This window comes from Phaenicophaeus curvirostris, chromosome 10 (genome assembly GCF_032191515.1).
Source record: "Phaenicophaeus curvirostris isolate KB17595 chromosome 10, BPBGC_Pcur_1.0, whole genome shotgun sequence".
NCBI classification, from domain to species: domain Eukaryota; kingdom Metazoa; phylum Chordata; class Aves; order Cuculiformes; family Cuculidae; genus Phaenicophaeus; species Phaenicophaeus curvirostris.
The window spans coordinates 896,560-913,288 of record NC_091401.1 but is presented as its reverse complement, the minus strand read 5'-3'; the positions used below and the strand labels follow the sequence as shown (position 1 = coordinate 913,288).

Here is a 16,729-nt window from a genome sequence, read left to right as displayed (position 1 = left end):
ACGGTTGTTAGGGGAGATGCTTGTAATACCGTGTCATGTGCTAAAGATCTCATCCAAACAGGCACCGGGTGTCATTGTGTCTTCTTGAACTCGATATGAAGTGGTGTTGCTAATTGTATATGCAGGTTGTTGATAGACTGAAAATATGAAAATTTGGTTTGCAAATTGCTGTTAATGTAACTAGTGATTAAATCAGTGTTGGAAACTGCTAGGCCAATGATTTGTTGCACGCAGCCTGCCTGAGAACATGATGACTAGAATGAGTGGTAAAAGAACCTGTAAATTATATTGTACAGAGCAAGTTTCAGTCATCTCTTTTGTGTGGTGCATCTGCAATTACACACAGTTTCCAGCAGTGATGTTATTATTAACTTCTCCAGAAAAAAAAAAAAAAAAAAGAATGAGCAGCTGTTGGCTAAAGCATTTAGAAAATAATTGATGTTTTCTTCAGAGTATTGATTCACATCTTTGCTTACTTTGAAAAACCAGAGTTTTATTTTTTGGTGGAAGTACTGCTCTATTGGAGCCGATGGTAAATTCTCACTGGCTTCAACAAAATCAGCATTTAAGTGTAAGCCACATGCTACAGCTCTCATTCCTTTCCCTACAACTACAATTCAGTGTCTGAGCACAAGACTACCTGAAGGCACCTTGCTAAGGCTATGGAAGGGTGATTTCCGTTGTAAGTAAAAAAGTAGCTCACAAGGTCTTAAACTTTTAAGTTTTAAACAAAACAGTCCTCCTTTGGTGTAGTCAAGAATTATGGTGCACACACACTTACAGTGTTTAGGATCTTTAATTTGCATTTCTAAAAATAGTTCTATTTTGAGTTATTTCGTTAAAATGATTTATTAAAAATGTTTTATTCTAACTATACAGTTCTACTGTGATCTTCATTTCTGTGCTTGCTCTTGTCACCGATGACGCTCATTACTAGCATTTGGAGACTGGGAAGTAAGTCTGCAAATCCTACTGCTCTTTGCTTCTGTGTCAGCAGTCGGCTCACTGTACCTTCTTAAAGACCTGCTTACACTTGACTCCACACACTCTTATTTCCTAGGAAGAAAAAATAATTAAAAGATACAATTAAAAAAAAACTGACGCTGAGTCAATAACCTTCTTGGCATATGTTGCTAGTCCCCAGTAAGAGAAAGTGTTTCATTATGAATTGATGAAACAAGCGATTGATACAGTGATTTTAGTTAGGATCTGTTTTGTTCGCCTTATATATAGGCTACCCAGAAGAGGGAATGTGCAATAAGGGCTAAAAGATCTGCTGACAGTGATAAAAACCGACAGAGCAGAAGCAATCAATACAATAGAAAAGGGCAATGAAACTCAAAAGGAAATGGAGAATGGTAAAATAAGTCACTCACGTAAAAAAGTGTCTAAGGAAGAAAAAGAGCTACGAAGTACAGATCATAGAGTGAAATGGAGAAAATAGGAGGCAATAAACTACCAAACAATGTGATATTGCTCTCTACAGAACTGTGGAAAGAATTAAATTAACACTTGGCTCATTGTGTAAGTTCAATAGGATCATAAAACTATCGAAGTATCAATTTTTTAGAGGTAGCTGCCCTTTGTATCAAAGGACTCTCCAGAGAACAAGACCTAGTAATCAAAAAAAAAGATACCAAAAAGATAGCAAAAAGATACCAAATGGGACCCTTTACTGTGTGTTTGATGGAAGGAGTTACATTAATAAGGATTCAGAGAAACGGAGGATCTCTCTTGAAGTTCATGAAATACAAAAAGTGAGAACATTGAAATATTGAGGACTAGCCTCTAAAATACTTCGTTACTTCCTTTGCATGAAGTAACTTTGTAGTGACTGTTGTGTACGTGAGATGCTGATTGTGATAAATTGTACAAGTGCCAATGAGTGCATGGATGCCTGCATGAGCTGGCAGGTAAGATACAGAACTCTTCACAGCATCTGAAATGCAGCCTCAGATCAGCCAGGTTGCCTTGAGGTACCTAAAGTGGCACTAAGACGCGTATTTCAGCAACTGAATCTGAATTTACGACTACTAAAATCAAACTCTTGGCTGGGTCAGGTGTAGAAAGTGGTCTGGCCTGGGGGTCCCTGGCTCGGTTGTGTGGTGAGAGCATGGATAGCAGAACCTAGGGCTAAAGAAATTGATGCTGAGGACAGCAGATGGGGAGAGATAATGACTGTGGAGCTGGCAAGGGACAGAAACCAGGGTGCTAGTAGAGAGAAATCCAAGAGCAAGTGGTGCTATTGCTTCATATATGTGCAGATGAGCGCACCTGTGTGTAAGACCAAGTGCAGCAAGGTGTAAATTGAACTTCTAGACCAGATATTGCATGGCTAATTGCAGCCTGTTTGCCAGCAGAGAATCTGAAAGGGCCGATGTTTGGTGTTACAGCATCGACTGTCGTGACACTGGGAAGTAGTGTGGAGATGCTGTAGTGTGTTTGTGTATAGAGAGAGGGAATATGTATACACAGGAATACATTCTGGAGTTTACTTTTTGTCACTTCCCCCTGCTTTCAGTGAGCCCCTGACCCATGAATGTTACGCAGTAACTTTCTCCCTACTTGCATTACATCAAGTATGTAGTCCAGATGGTAAGATCTGTCACAGATCTTCCTTTCCTGAACTGGTTTCTGGGACTTGCAGCACTTTCTGAAAAGTGTGTTTAGTAATAAGGTGTTTGGGGTATTTTTGCAAAGATTTTGTAACTCTGCTACTGGTATGAATATTTGGAGCACAACCACGTAGACTTCTGAATGCTCATAGTACTGAACAATGAGCAGAAATGGAGGCTGGATTTTATTATTTCAGCAGGAAGACTACCTTTTACCCACATTGATGAGGGATTGAGGATGCTATAAAGAGCTATGTGAGAAAAGAATAGGCAACTCCTTTCAGGTCCTGTTAACTCGGAAAGATAAAAACAATGATACCAAAGAACATGACTTTTCAAAAACTTAATTGTTGTTTTAATTCGCTAAGCTCTAATGCAGGCTGGCCTGTAATTATTTTAAAAGAGCAATGGCATATTTTCCCCTTATAGCTTATTGTTGGATGCATAATTTCACCAGCTTGATCCTGTATACTTCACAGAATGCACAAAGGACGTTCTGTTAAATGTCTTCCTCAGCATAAACATTCCACCCTGCTATGTCTGGACAGACAGTACAGAAAGAGGACTGCTTTGAAATCAGGCAGTCTTTGTAAGGGACATAAAAGCCTAGTGGCTCCAAATGAAATTGTTGCTTTAGAAACAGTCAAATGCTGAACCAATACTTAATTATGTCAAAGTAAGCCAAGATAACAAAGCACAAGACCTGCTGCATTACATGGAACCATTTTAACAGAGTGGGATTTAAAACCTGTTACATGATCTTACCAGGTGCATTTCGTCTCCTTCAATCCACTGGGTCCAACCGCGACCTTCTTTTTCTCCATTCTGTACGCAAAGCAGCTTATCACCATCCCAAGATACGGTGGTCTAACAAAATAGATATGTGCAGTGTTACTGTCGTATTCTCTGATACTGTGATTTGTTTCTTTAAAGAAAACCTTCTCTCTAATATAATACAGGGTTAATGCAGCTCATAAAAAGAATTATAGAGTGTTGTAACACTTAGGATAATTACAAAAGAAATGAGCTTAAATGGAAAGTTGCTGCCCAACTGCTTGCCAAAACCTGGAAGGATGAGATAAAGCTGTTTAAATGCAGGAAAAAATATCATAAGAATCATTGTGTAAGAGCACACTCCTCCCTCCCTGCTGAACAAATAAAGCAGTAGAATGGATGGGCGACCCAACCCTGTATTTGCAAAAGGAGCTGAAAACCTGAGATTCAGTTTGTTTTTTAGATTGTAAGAAGGATTCCCCAGCTGCTCTGCCTGAAAAAAGTACCCACCTACTGGCAGCTATAGAAGAACTTAAATCCTGAACTGTTCTTTTCCTCATTACTTAACCTGCCTTCCATCATCAGGCAGAGTGGTTTGGAATTATCAGCAAATTGGTACCTTTGCCAGCATCCTGCTTTGTGTAATTGTAGTTGGAGAACCTGCGCCGGAACTGGCAAAGTAAGACTGACAGTAAGGAGTCGCAGAGTTCAACTTCTGTGAACACTGCCGCTATCCTGAGTAGTTCAGCAGAACTAGATTCATAAAACTATTACATGCATGAAGGTGCATCCTACAGCTTGTTATTCTGTTGGTCTTTACTGACAATTGGTCCTTCATGTCTCCCTAAGATAAAGAAAGCAATTCTCAGTAGAATATTTAGAGAGAACGGGCAGAGCAGTGACAATTCGAGCTCCATGAGAACATGTTAGTACATGGCTTTTACACCATCCACCTTGTAGAAGTCTTCGGCCACTGCCTGTATGGGTAGTCAAATATGGAGTCAAGATGAATTCTCATCTGTCATTATAGGAACGCTTACTGCATCCCTCTCATGTAGTTTCTAAGGAAAGAAGTCAGCCCATGTTTGTCATTCTGTGAGCTAAAACCAGTTCAACATTCAAGAACTACGCAGCCCTATTTATTTAATTTGTGGATGCCACAAACAATTAATTCTTAAATGATAGCTGTGATAGCCACTATCTTTAAATGAGTGCAGCCAGCAGTCTCCACTCCTGGGAAGTTTTAGACTAAACAAGCATGGAAAATGAGTCACTAGAAAGAGTGCCAGCACAAATGATCATAAGCAAGGCATTGTTATCCATCCCTTAGAGTCTCTTTGCACCATATGTGGTCTCTGAAAGGCAAACTCATGTGTCCTTGCTAAAAATCTCTCTGATTTGGAAAATGCATTCACAAATTCCTCTGTTTGCTTTTGCAAAATGATGTGTTCAAACCAAGTACTAGATAACATTTTTAAACGTCCATATCCTTTTACTGTACAAAATGCTAAAGCAGGCAGTAACAACAAATTTGGGTAAAGCTGTAGCTGATGTGGTCATAACAGTTTATATCCTCTTCCATATATATGTTTCGAATCTGTAGACGTCCAGAAGATAACAAGTGCTACTAGTCAAAGAAAAATGTTTCATTTATAAGTTAACATATCTAAGACTTTCTGATGAATTTAAAAAATGAATATGACAGAAAATGAACATTACTTCTAACAAGGACCTGTAGATATGGTAGATATTGTGGAATGAACCATTTGTATATGCATCTTTGCTTAATAACCTTACTTATTTTTATTCAGTGAGCATTAGCTCAGCATAGTTGAATCTTTCATAATAAATTTTGTGGTTTATCGGTGAATTCAAAGACAATACACCAGGATAAAGTGAGATTCAACTTTATTAGTGCTACTAATGTTCAAAGTCAGTTGTGGAAGTTATTAGCCTTGCTACTATTCACGAGCTTAGTACACTTGGGGCAAAAGAGAAATGTTTGTAGCAGCACAAGGAACCGTTAACTTTTTCAGCCTCCAAGGGTGACTGAAATTGTTTTATCTTAGAAAACACCCCACTTTTCTCTCTCTGGCTTCCTTATTTTCCCAGTCAAGATTAGATGTTGATTTTGGCAATTTAGCGATATCTACAGGGAGTTAATACCACAGAGTGTTAACCAAGATATTTTTATCAGCTAGTATTCTTGGTTATCATCTTCTACCTTTCTTTTGTGTAATGTACGTACTGAAGGGATATGAGTAAACCATGAAGCTTCTGATTTTTATACGCAGCTATTTTGCTGTGAAGGCTATAAAGGACAAATTATGTTGCAGGAGAACATAACATCCTCTTCTTTGTTAGTAGGAACAACCCCTTTGTGACAGTGAGATTAATCAGTAGCATTTTTAACTTCTCTTCCTTTAGATCAAACTGTAATGTCTCATATAATAAAAGACACAACTAATGTCATAGTGTCAAAGGCTTTACTGAAGTCCAGGAAGATACATCCACAGCCTTTCCCTCATCCATTAGTTGAGTCACTTTATCATAGAAGGTGATCAGGTTTGAATAGACTCGTAAGGCAGTTCTGCATGAACCTTCAATTGCTGTTCTTTTCCTTTTCTGGCACGCAGCAACTATCAAGATAAAGAAACGTTTTACCTTTTATATAATGCAACTTTTCTTAGAAAAGTAAGCTTTTATAATGAACCTTGTTTTCCCCTATTTTGCTAATAGCATTACCTAAGGCTGGCCTGATTACAGAGACTGAGCTACTACCTCCTTTCTGGAATGTCTAAGAGTATTTGCCAGGGTTTGGTGAGCATAGCGTCCCCGGGCAGACAGTTTCTATTCTTCATCTTCCTCCAAAAGCAAGAAAAAGAGAAGCAGACAAACTTTGAGGACACGGGAAACCTGTGGATTCCTCATGGTAACAGTCAACTAGATGAAAATGTAGAATTTCTCTAAACATGAAGGCTCCTGCCTTCCTAAGCATCTTTCACTACTTGTAGGATAAATGGAAGACTTAATTTCAACTCGGTAGTACATAATCTAGTTCATCATAAGCATGCCTAGATTTTGATTACTTACTACCTGACCATACTTAAACCTAAGATGAAGACTTCTTAGGTCAAATGCATAGGATTCTGTAGAAAACCTCAATAGAAAATAGTGATTAATGCCATTAGTTGACAGTGTGATCAAAAATACTGAAGGAGCACAAGAAGCTTTTGAAGCTTGAAAACACAAAAAATGTCCATATTTCTTTTAGGCTCGTGATATGATTTCTGCAGTCTCACACTATTTTTGCATACTTAGATATTTTCTTTTATTACTTGGCCATTCACATACTTCTGTTAGTGATTTAATCTCTTTGTGTTATGAAGATTTAAATACACCATCTTCCTGAAAATTAAAGCGAGAACAAATGCTAACTAAAATATTCTTATCACTGTTTTCAGTCATGAGACAAGGTAGATTTCTTAAAATGAAATATTTAGTAAAACCAAAACAAATCTATTGACTATGTATTTGCATTTTCTCTAGTGGCAGTAACAGTAGGAAGTTTTTGAGGATTACAACAGTTATTACCTCAAGCTTCTACTGGCAGGTCATGCTGACCCCCAGCCAGAGACACTGACATTTCTAATTTACTGAAATATTCATCAAACAACCTATTTTATCATAGGACTTTGCATTTCCCAGTGAGGTCTAACTGCAAAATCATTTGATCCTGGCTCTGCACAATGTTTCTCATTCCCATGTTGGCCGTTCCTAATGTGTTTGCTTGTGTTATGTGCTCTACGGCTGAAGATACATAATGCAATTTACAGGTGAATGAAAAAAGTAACTAATTTGCTTTCAAAAGTAGTCCAGGAACATGTTTTGTTCATACTACATTGCATTTACAAATATGAATTGCAGCTATCACCCTTAATCAAAAATATGTTATTGATTTCCCATCTTTAGGAGAAATACAGCAGAACCAGTTCTGTTTTTCTTCTACTTCCCTTCAGAGAGTTGTCTCTGTATTATGGTGCAGCAAATGACTGCAGTGCTCTCAAACTGTGACATGCTATGTGCTCCATCTCAAGCCAGTAATTCTTTGCTTATTAGAATAAACAGTCATTTTACAACTGTAATTATGATTTAAGAAGGCATAAACAAAAGAAAGTAATTGATTAACTCAGATGACATAGGAAAATCCGGTTTGAGTTGAGTCCTGTATTGTGTTTTCAAATAACAAAGAAAATATCCTAGAATTTTTGGTCAAACAGCAGTATAGCCAACAAGATATGTAATAGCATCTCAAGATACAGCATTTTCATCCATACTAAGTATCAATGTGATATAAAAAACCTCTGATAAGCAGTCTGTAGGGGAAATTTTCATCAAATGAAGTGCTGATAGAAGAAGCTAATGTTGATATCACCCCCCAAATCTAATGTAACTGTGAGGGGGCATTCTGTAACGTTGCAGTCACTAGCTATGACCTTCTGTGTAGGATGCATGCTGCACACTGCTAACAGGAGGGCTACAACCACGTTCGGGGTTTCTCATTTTTCCATCCTCCAACTCCTTTTATCTCATCAAATCTGTATTTGGCAGGTTGGTGACAGACAGATAAACTACTGAGAAGACAACAGCTGACCCTACAGAAAAACTGGCGGTAGAATCCCTGGGCTTTATCTCAAGATACTGTTGCTAGACAAAGGCTGTTCATGTTTAGCCATCCTGTAGCTATGTCAGATCATAAATACTTTCCTTCCCTTACTAACTTTAGTTCAGCCCTGCAGAAGCACTTATAAATCTTACCTCCCATTTCATCATTCCTGTTTTTAGCCATGCAGCAACAGAACTCCTGAAGTTAACTCACAGGAAAGAGTTGGTTGTACAACACAACTCACTTCTGAGCCGCTTGTGGGACTGGCAGATGGGATGTCTCAGAGTAGGTATCTGTAGCTACAGGACTCTGCAATTCGTTCATGCCATTACAAACCTGCTCAGATTGTTACTTAAAGACAAACTGGTTGTAGTGTGGGCATTCTGTACCAGCCTGATAAGCTGACTGAACTTCACTGTAATCAAAAGACGAGACACTTCTAGGAGCAGCATTTTGCTTCTATGATTGTCAGTACCCATTGCTACCAAAGGGGCTTAGGGTTGGATTGATAAATTTTAGATCAAAGGGTAAGCTGCTGTCAGATAGGATCAGATCTTAAATGTTCAAATTCCTTATTTTGAATCCTTGCTGACAAGAGCAATGAAGGAAAGCAATGGCTGGAGACATGTTCCGGGGAGCAGAACGGCACATGGGCCAAAGCTCCAGGCTATGCAGGTGACAATACATGAGAGGAGGAGTAGAATCAATATTTTGGAAGTGCATAATGTTTTATTTCTTAGGAATGGTGGGGTTGTTTTTTTTTTCTTACAGAAATACAATTGTATAGAAAGGCTACAAAACCAGGAAGACTTGTGGATAACCTATGCCATAAAAAAGTACAAAAGAGCATATCCGATTCACTTTGTGCAAGGATCAGAATCAATTCTAAGACGCTTATTGTTTAAATTGATGTGTATAATTGATTTATCGTCTGTGTAATTTTAGCAAGATGCAATCGTATGTAACACTAATGGTTTGTCATTCGAAATTGGATTTGGTAAGTCTGGTTCTCAGGGTTTCAGCTAATTCTTTCTGACTGCACTTTTTGCATTCATTATTCTCTGAGCTTTCTAGGATTCACAAAAAGCTGAAATGCTAAGCCCATCCAACCCTCACTCGCCTCCAAAGCTTCAGTGTGTTAGCAGTCGTTTTGTGAATAACTACCTCAAAGCTTCTAGTCACTCTTGGGTTTTAGATATGAATCCAGCACTGCAAGATTTGGAGTTAATGACATCTTAAATTATGTGACAAAAGATTCTGGAGATCTCATTTAATATTATTGCGCAAATGTGCGGTGCGTATCACTTACAAGTAATAAGCAGCAATGCCAAAAGAGCGCGCAAAGTGAAACAAGGCAGAAAAAAGGGTTTCAGCTCCTCTTTACTGAGGCACAGAGGCTGAATGACACAGAGTTTTAGAGAGCCCAAGACAGATCCAAGAGTGGACCTGTGTTCTCTAGAGCCTCAGAGGGGTTGATTGGAGGACTGTTCTTCACTTATGGACAGCAGTTTGTTAAAGGTCACAAGTATCAACAGAAAACTACATGAAGATGACCTCCTTTAAATGAAACCCCCAAAGTCAGAGATTACTCCAATGAGGAGCTGGGGAAATTACAGTACTGCAAAGGGAGAGGGCACTAGATTTGAAAGAAGACCAGTATATGCACACAGGCAATGACATAAACCCACCTCCCAGCAACAGTCATTCAAGAGCAATGCATTTTCCAACAAAGTCTATGGCAAACTACTTACAAGCCAAAAAGAAAAGGACAGTGTTTGAAGAGGTAAAGAAACCAGACAGTTGAATCAGAGGGATCAAGTAAAGACATATTGCTGATCTTGCATCTCAATAGACAGGAACAATTTATTTTGAGTTTTCTCACCCTGTGGGGGATTCCCACTGAAATTCCAAGTACTGGAATGTCATTTGTTGGTTGTTGTTTTTCTGGCAGCAAAGTCTTCATTCCAATACCTACTCTAAACCAGATTAACAGCTGAGAATTCCATTTGTGGAACAGAGGAACCCTGCCTAAACTGTTAAATAAGCTTCATGAGCCATCTAATTTTATAATCGGGCTTTATTCTGACATTGCAGCAGTATAAATCAAATTATGTCCAGAACAAGTAAATTCTGGGTTTTGTGCTTGCAAACTAGAGAGGAATGAGTTTCACATTAGGCCTACTTGTTATTTAAAACAGAGTCATGACCAGTGACAAACAATTTACCTCCATTCGCTAGGATAGGGCACATGGAACTAACATTAGTTTGTGGGACAGGAGGATTGGTCAGGTGGCTACAAGCAATCCTTATGTGGCTGACTTAAACATTAAATGACTACATCATTTCAGGGAGAAACTTCATATGGCAATTTGTATGATAGATCTGATGAGATCTACAACTCTCAAATCCCCCTCACCCTATGCCATCCCAGCAAGTCTTATCCATGATCAAAAGTTATATTAGCTCCAATAATGAAACACTAAGCACCCATTTGATAACTTATCCATGGTTATATTGTACTTATATTCTGTTTTGGTTAACTGAATGGTTAACATGAAGAATTTCCCACCTTTGGTTTAAAATTCTTCCTGTTTTATCTGTTTACTGGTCTCTGGTCATTGTCATTTCCTTTTTCTGCTTCAATGCAAGAAGAAAATTACTATGCCAAAAAATACTGAATTACTGCAGCATAGTTCACTTGCTTAGTCAAATAGTCAGGCCTAAGCATCTAATGCTGCATTCAGTTATCCAAGAAATTCTGCTGTTCTTTATTTAGAACATCCTTGATAAGAGATCACTTGCCCTTAATCTCTCTCAAAAGATGGTTTGATTCTGGATAGTGTGAACTAAAGCAAAGCAGTCTAATTCACATGCTTGAATAGCAGAGAAAAATTACAATGCAGAAACTTTCTCTGACTTCAGCAGCAAAATGATTGGAAAAGCAAAAATTTTATGGAAGTAATTTTTTAATCTGAGCTATTTCAATCTGCTTCAGTTAATTGGGTGCAAGGACTTGGAACATGAAAAAACTTCAGCCTGTGTTTCAGCTGTTAGGTCTTTTTTCAGTTAACTTGTTTATAAACATTTGACTGATGAACTAAGCAAATACGCTGTGAAAGCACATAGCACTTGTTCTGCTTGGTGTCAGTTCCTGCCTCGTTCTCGTGTTTACTGGTACATAGTTCACATTGCAGAAGTTTCCTCAGCTTCACTTGATTACTGGTGGTGAAAAAGGGAGACAAAATTATCTGGCAATGAATGCGACATACTTTCAGAAATGGTTATCAATCGGTTGTTGTTGCAATGAGGTCTTGCCTCTTGTGCACAGTAAATTTTTTCCATGGCAAACTTTAGGGGCATGAAACAAGGTTTGATACTTAGTGCAATACCTGAGACACTCACTAAATTAATCAAACTAGAGATTATGGAATTTATCTTTAAAATTGAGCAAATTTGATTATGAGACTGGAGCCTCACTGAGAATGAACATAGCAGGATGAAATATTCAGTTCAGGAAATACCAGAGCCATGGTTATACACTTAACTTTGAACTCCTGTCTTTTCACACTATACATCTGATATATGTTACCAATTAATACCATGAGCAAACTCCTCATAGTAGAAGAAACTTTATCACATGGTCCAATTCAAACTTCACATCATTTGAAAAATAATGTAATATAATATTAATGTACTAAATATCTTTCTACACCCTCTTATCTGCACCTTGTACCACTGCAAAGAATAAAAGATGCTCCTGAATAGGTAAACTTTCATTTTACCTTTGTAGTTCAAACTGCCAAGTTTTTAATCACCCTAAATAAATAAGATTGAACTTGCATCTTTCATGAAACTGCAGAACAGATAGAGAAATTATTTTATCTAGAAGATAAAATCTCTGGTAAAAAGTTCCAGGAGAAGTTTTCAAGGCCAGGTTGCATGGGGCTTCAAGCAAACTGATCCAGTGGGAGGTGTCCCTGCCCATAGCAGAGGGGTGGAACTAGGTGACCTTGAAGGCCGCTTCTGACCCACACCATTCCAGGATTCTGTGATTATGGAGCTAAGTGAATGTTTTGTCTGCATGTCTTAAGAGACCAGGCTGTGCAGCAGCTTGCTCAATTCACAGCTTCAGTAATGCTTAGAACACACTGAGCATCAGCTGTTGTCTTGGAAATACCTTGAACTGTGGCTAGTGATCTCTCCTGTGTCCACGCATCTCTGTGGTCAACTCTCTAATCTTTGGTTTTACAGAACAGAAAAATTGCATCTTTAACTAAACTTAATTTATTGAGATTACAAAGTAGCATTTTCACTTCCCCACAGAAACAAAATCTTAGAGGAATTGATGTCACCAACTACCATTACCCATATCCCTTAAGGAAACAGAATCACCTAAAACCAAGTTTCATACAATTAATTGACAATTAATGGTCAATAAAAGGACAAACTGAAACTGCTAAGGTTTATCTGGCTCAATTAACTCACTGTTCCAGAAAGTTCAGGCAGGCTTCCAGAAGTGACCAGCTATAAAAGTGAAATGAAGGAGGGGGCCTGCACTATCACAGGAGTATCAATTCCTACTCTCAAACCTTCAGCTTGCTTCTAGAAGAAGTATCAGCAAAATGGTTTAGTGTGTACTCATCACAGACAGTATTGATTTGTATTATTGTAGTTACATTCTGCCCTGACTTGAAGATGTACTTTACAGCTGAAAGGTGAACACAATTTCAGTGAATTATACACGAGATCTAACCCATTCACTCTCCTAGTATTATTTTTACTGATATGTTAACTCTAGTTAGATGATATATTCTTCATTAAAAGAAAAAATGATCCATACCTATCGGGTGAATTACTTCTAAGGTTATTTTTGCTAGTCTCCTGATGATTGCTCTGCTATATAGATTAATGGTTAATGCGGAATATGTCTTATGCGTGTTACTTTGTACTTCTCGTACACTGAGCTACTTGGATAAAAGTTGCCCAGTGATCTGCTCAGTCCGTAATATAGATAAAAACAATCGATTCACAATCTCACCCATTACACAGCTTGACTATTAATGATTAAGCCATTTATGGCATGAGGTTTCACAAGCTACAGATGAGAAAAGGAAACACCAAGAATGATAGTCAACCTTTGCTTTCATGGTGTCATTCTTAATAACACGACTCAGAGAGTGGTCCAGTATCTCTTGCATCACCTCCATGACCCTTCTCTCACAAGGTTCTTTTTGGACAGTTGGAGTTATTCTTTTACTTAACTGCTTTTTGCCTGCCATGATGGTTATCAGATTTGGGCTGAAAGACAGTTTCTTGTACCATTTTGCCTTTGAGAAAACTGAGGTCTCATGTATAAAAGAAATCTTTAGTAATAAAATTGAACTATAAAGTATGATACATTGCTACAAGGCAAACAGAAAACCAGTGCCCAGTGACCTTGGCTGTACAGCAGCTGTTGGTACCTGCTATTGGAGGCCATAAAGGGACACGGAGGATTTCTGAAAGTGTTTTATGGTGTTACACGCCTAAGTCATTCTAAACAAACAGCCAGGGTTAGTGACTACTGTCCCTAGGGTGGTTTTGCAAAAGGCAGGAAGATGCTCATGTCTTCTGCTGCCAAGGCTCAGTAAGTGTTGAGTACTGAACAGGCAGCCGTTGGAAAGAGGGTGAACTAGATTCCAACTAGATTTCATGCCACTAAAATAGCTATTGTGGTGACTAGAATATTTTTTCTTTAATTTCTTCTTTCTGGATCGACATTTGGAATTCTCTGCCATCACTTAGTCTAGCAAAATAGGGTAGAAAGATTTAGCCTGTTGCAAGTAGTGAAATATTTAGGGTATTTGCCAGGAAACTAAGAGTTGTGTGTTAAATTTTTTCAGGATTTCAAAAGCAGAGTTAGACAAGGGCCACATTTCCATGTCTTCCGAACACAATTTGTCAGCATAGTGGCTGTCTGACTCATTTTATAAGATCTCATTGCAGGTACATGCTAGACAGTCTCAACGCACAGTTGCTTCCTTCTGCCATATAAAGGGTGTTTTAATTCTCCTTTAGACAGAGTTTAATTGTATTTAGGTACAGAGAATGCTTACGTGGAGACAGTTCTGTACACATGCAAACCAATACTTCACTGACTCAGCCACTGAGGACTTAAGACGTTTTTAACACTTGAGCAGATATTCTGAATGTTGCTATCTTTGACAGTAAATTAGCCACCTAAATCTAAGTCTTGGGGCTCATAACTGTTCAGTGAATCTGGACCTCATTATCCTGATTAGAGACTTCCAGCAGTCAAAAATGCATTAGGATATTGGGGTACTTTCCTATGTAGAAATACATGTGGCTTCTCCCTTCTGAGAATTTTGTATTCTGCACTCTAGCATGCTTCGACCCTGTGTAACAAGGAATACAGAAGATTAGTTGAGGCACTTGCTAGCTAGCTGCTCTTTTTTTCTGATATTCACCATCATTCCCTTTCCTGCCATCTCCAGAGCAAAAACAATGTTGCATATCCTAATGCTGGAAAATAGTGTTGTTTTTAAATGGCACTACCTTTCCAAGAATGGAAACCTATTAATAATACTATGTGATTTCCCTTCTATAGTTCCTCCTGAGATAATTTTCTTTTGCTTATCAACTTCTTCACTGTAGGATATTACAAGTGTCATGCTTTCAAACTAACAGGAAAGAACTTGACATTCTCAAGCTTTTCGCTATTAATTGGTATTTATCAGTCATAAGTTAGAAAACATTGTGTCTCTGGTAAACAAAAAGAGCTGATAAGGCAGAGTCTTCAGTGTTTGCTTATTGATTGCAGTAAGTTTTTGTTCCAGTTAATGCATCTGCTCTAATAAATACACTCAGGAAAGAAGGAGCATAGGAACAAGAATAAGAAAGAAAAGCTGCAACTTCTAAGCTCTTGGCCACTCTTATAGATGGGGAACAGTAGCTGGCCCTGCAGTCAGTGCATTTCCTTTATCATTAAACATTAGGCAGTGAAGAGATTCTGAAAGTGTGAACTTAAATGTCTTTTTGACTAACAAATATCCCACTATGTGTAACATTTAATTGAAGTTACTATTCATTCATTGATAAAATTGGTTTGTGCTCCTGATTAAAATTAGCATTCCTTTAAAGGGAAAGCATGCTGAAAACCATGTGTGCATCTTGGCAAATGGAGAGATGCAGCAATAATTGTAGGAATAGCAACACAAAATGGTTAAGAGATGCGGTCTGTGAAAGATCTCAGTTTATTAATATTCTTTTTTTCTGGTCTGTTGTTACAGTTTTAATTCTTACCATGCATTTGCGATCATCCACTCCAGCTAAATCCTCCTCAAACTCCTTTCCTACATCAAATTCCATGATGTAGTTTCTAAAAGTGCTTAGCGTTTTAATGATCATATGATCCCCATTCTGAAGGATTTCTTTGTCAGGTTTTAACAAGTTTGCTATTTTTCTTACAGCAACATTTACATCTGAAAAAGAAAAAGAATTATTTTAATCCAGAATAGTCTACCACAAAAAGAAGCTTGTAGCTCTTCGGAGAACTAAACAGAGCAAAGATAAATAAACTTCCAGATCTTTCAGGCCTTATTTCTCATCAGGAAAAAGCCTATAACCTAATTGTTTTAACTTAAGCAAGTTGCTATTTTGGTTTTCTGATTATGTGGAATCCTAAAAATACCAGTGATATTACACGAGGCCTTCAATTTTTCTAGGGAAATACCAGCACTTTACACCATATACACACATGTAAAATTGCATTAAGTACAGTATCGTCTCTTTATGACATGTACGAATTCTACTTTTTTTTCAAATGTTGGTTGTTTTTTTAAGTTTGAAATCTGCCACTGTGTAGCTTAATCTGTTAATGTAAGCTTCAAGATGGTAAAAAGTAGAGGCTGCTTAAGACAAACCAGTTTTGCAAAAGACAATCCGTAAAGTGCATTTCTGAAAAAACATATTTCTCAGAAAAACTGTTTATGATGGTAGAAGAAAAAAATAGATTCATATAACAAGTAAGACAGCATTTATTGATTATTTATCAAAGAAACACAAAGAGAACCTTACCCAGTGCTTTCAGATACTCCTCAAAATTGTCATTGCTGACCATTTTCCAGTAGCCATTGAAATCTGCTGGCATCCCTGCCCTAGGCAAATGTCACAATGAAAGTCTCAGAACAGTGTGTTGATTCAGCACCGCACAGCTCGCTGCCTCTCTTTGTGGCGAGTTCGAACTCTGGTTTCTTTTATCTCTTTTTCAGACCATGTGGCTATGCTAGTCCTGCTAATCCGATTATTATTGAAGTGTTGCCTTTAAATCTTTCCTCAAGGCTGAACCTCTGAGACTTCTAATGACAGCAGGATGACTTGATTTAAACACCTTCCATGAAACTCCTGTAAGGCAGTGATTATCTGAAGGACCACTTTAACCGTATTGTAATTTCTCACACCACTCAGAAAAAAAGTCTTTTAAAAAGCTTTAGTTTAGGATATTAGCCAAAGCTATACAAGTGCTTATCTAGTGTGTTTTTTTGAGGCAAACCCTTCTTCCTTGAATAAGCCCCAGCTACTTTGTGCCACCTTTTCGGAAAACCATCATCCAAACTGTGTCTGGCATCACTTTAGCTTGTTCCACAAGCGCCTTAATTCTACAGAACTACCAGTG

At 38.0% G+C, this 16,729-nt stretch overlaps 1 protein-coding gene across 1 annotated transcript; it reads right to left on the bottom strand.

Annotated features, from left to right (window-relative positions):
- Window positions 1-790: 790 nt before the first annotated feature.
- RBP1 (retinol binding protein 1) lies at window positions 791-16,649 on the bottom strand. The gene is made up of 4 exons (XM_069864620.1): window positions 16,132-16,649; window positions 15,358-15,536; window positions 3,381-3,482; window positions 791-1,056 (listed from the first exon to the last, which is right to left on the bottom strand). Exons 1-4 carry the CDS (start codon window positions 16,202-16,204, stop codon window positions 1,003-1,005), a joined length of 408 nt encoding a protein of 135 aa, XP_069720721.1. The 5' UTR covers window positions 16,205-16,649; the 3' UTR covers window positions 791-1,002.
- Window positions 16,650-16,729: the final 80 nt, after the last annotated feature.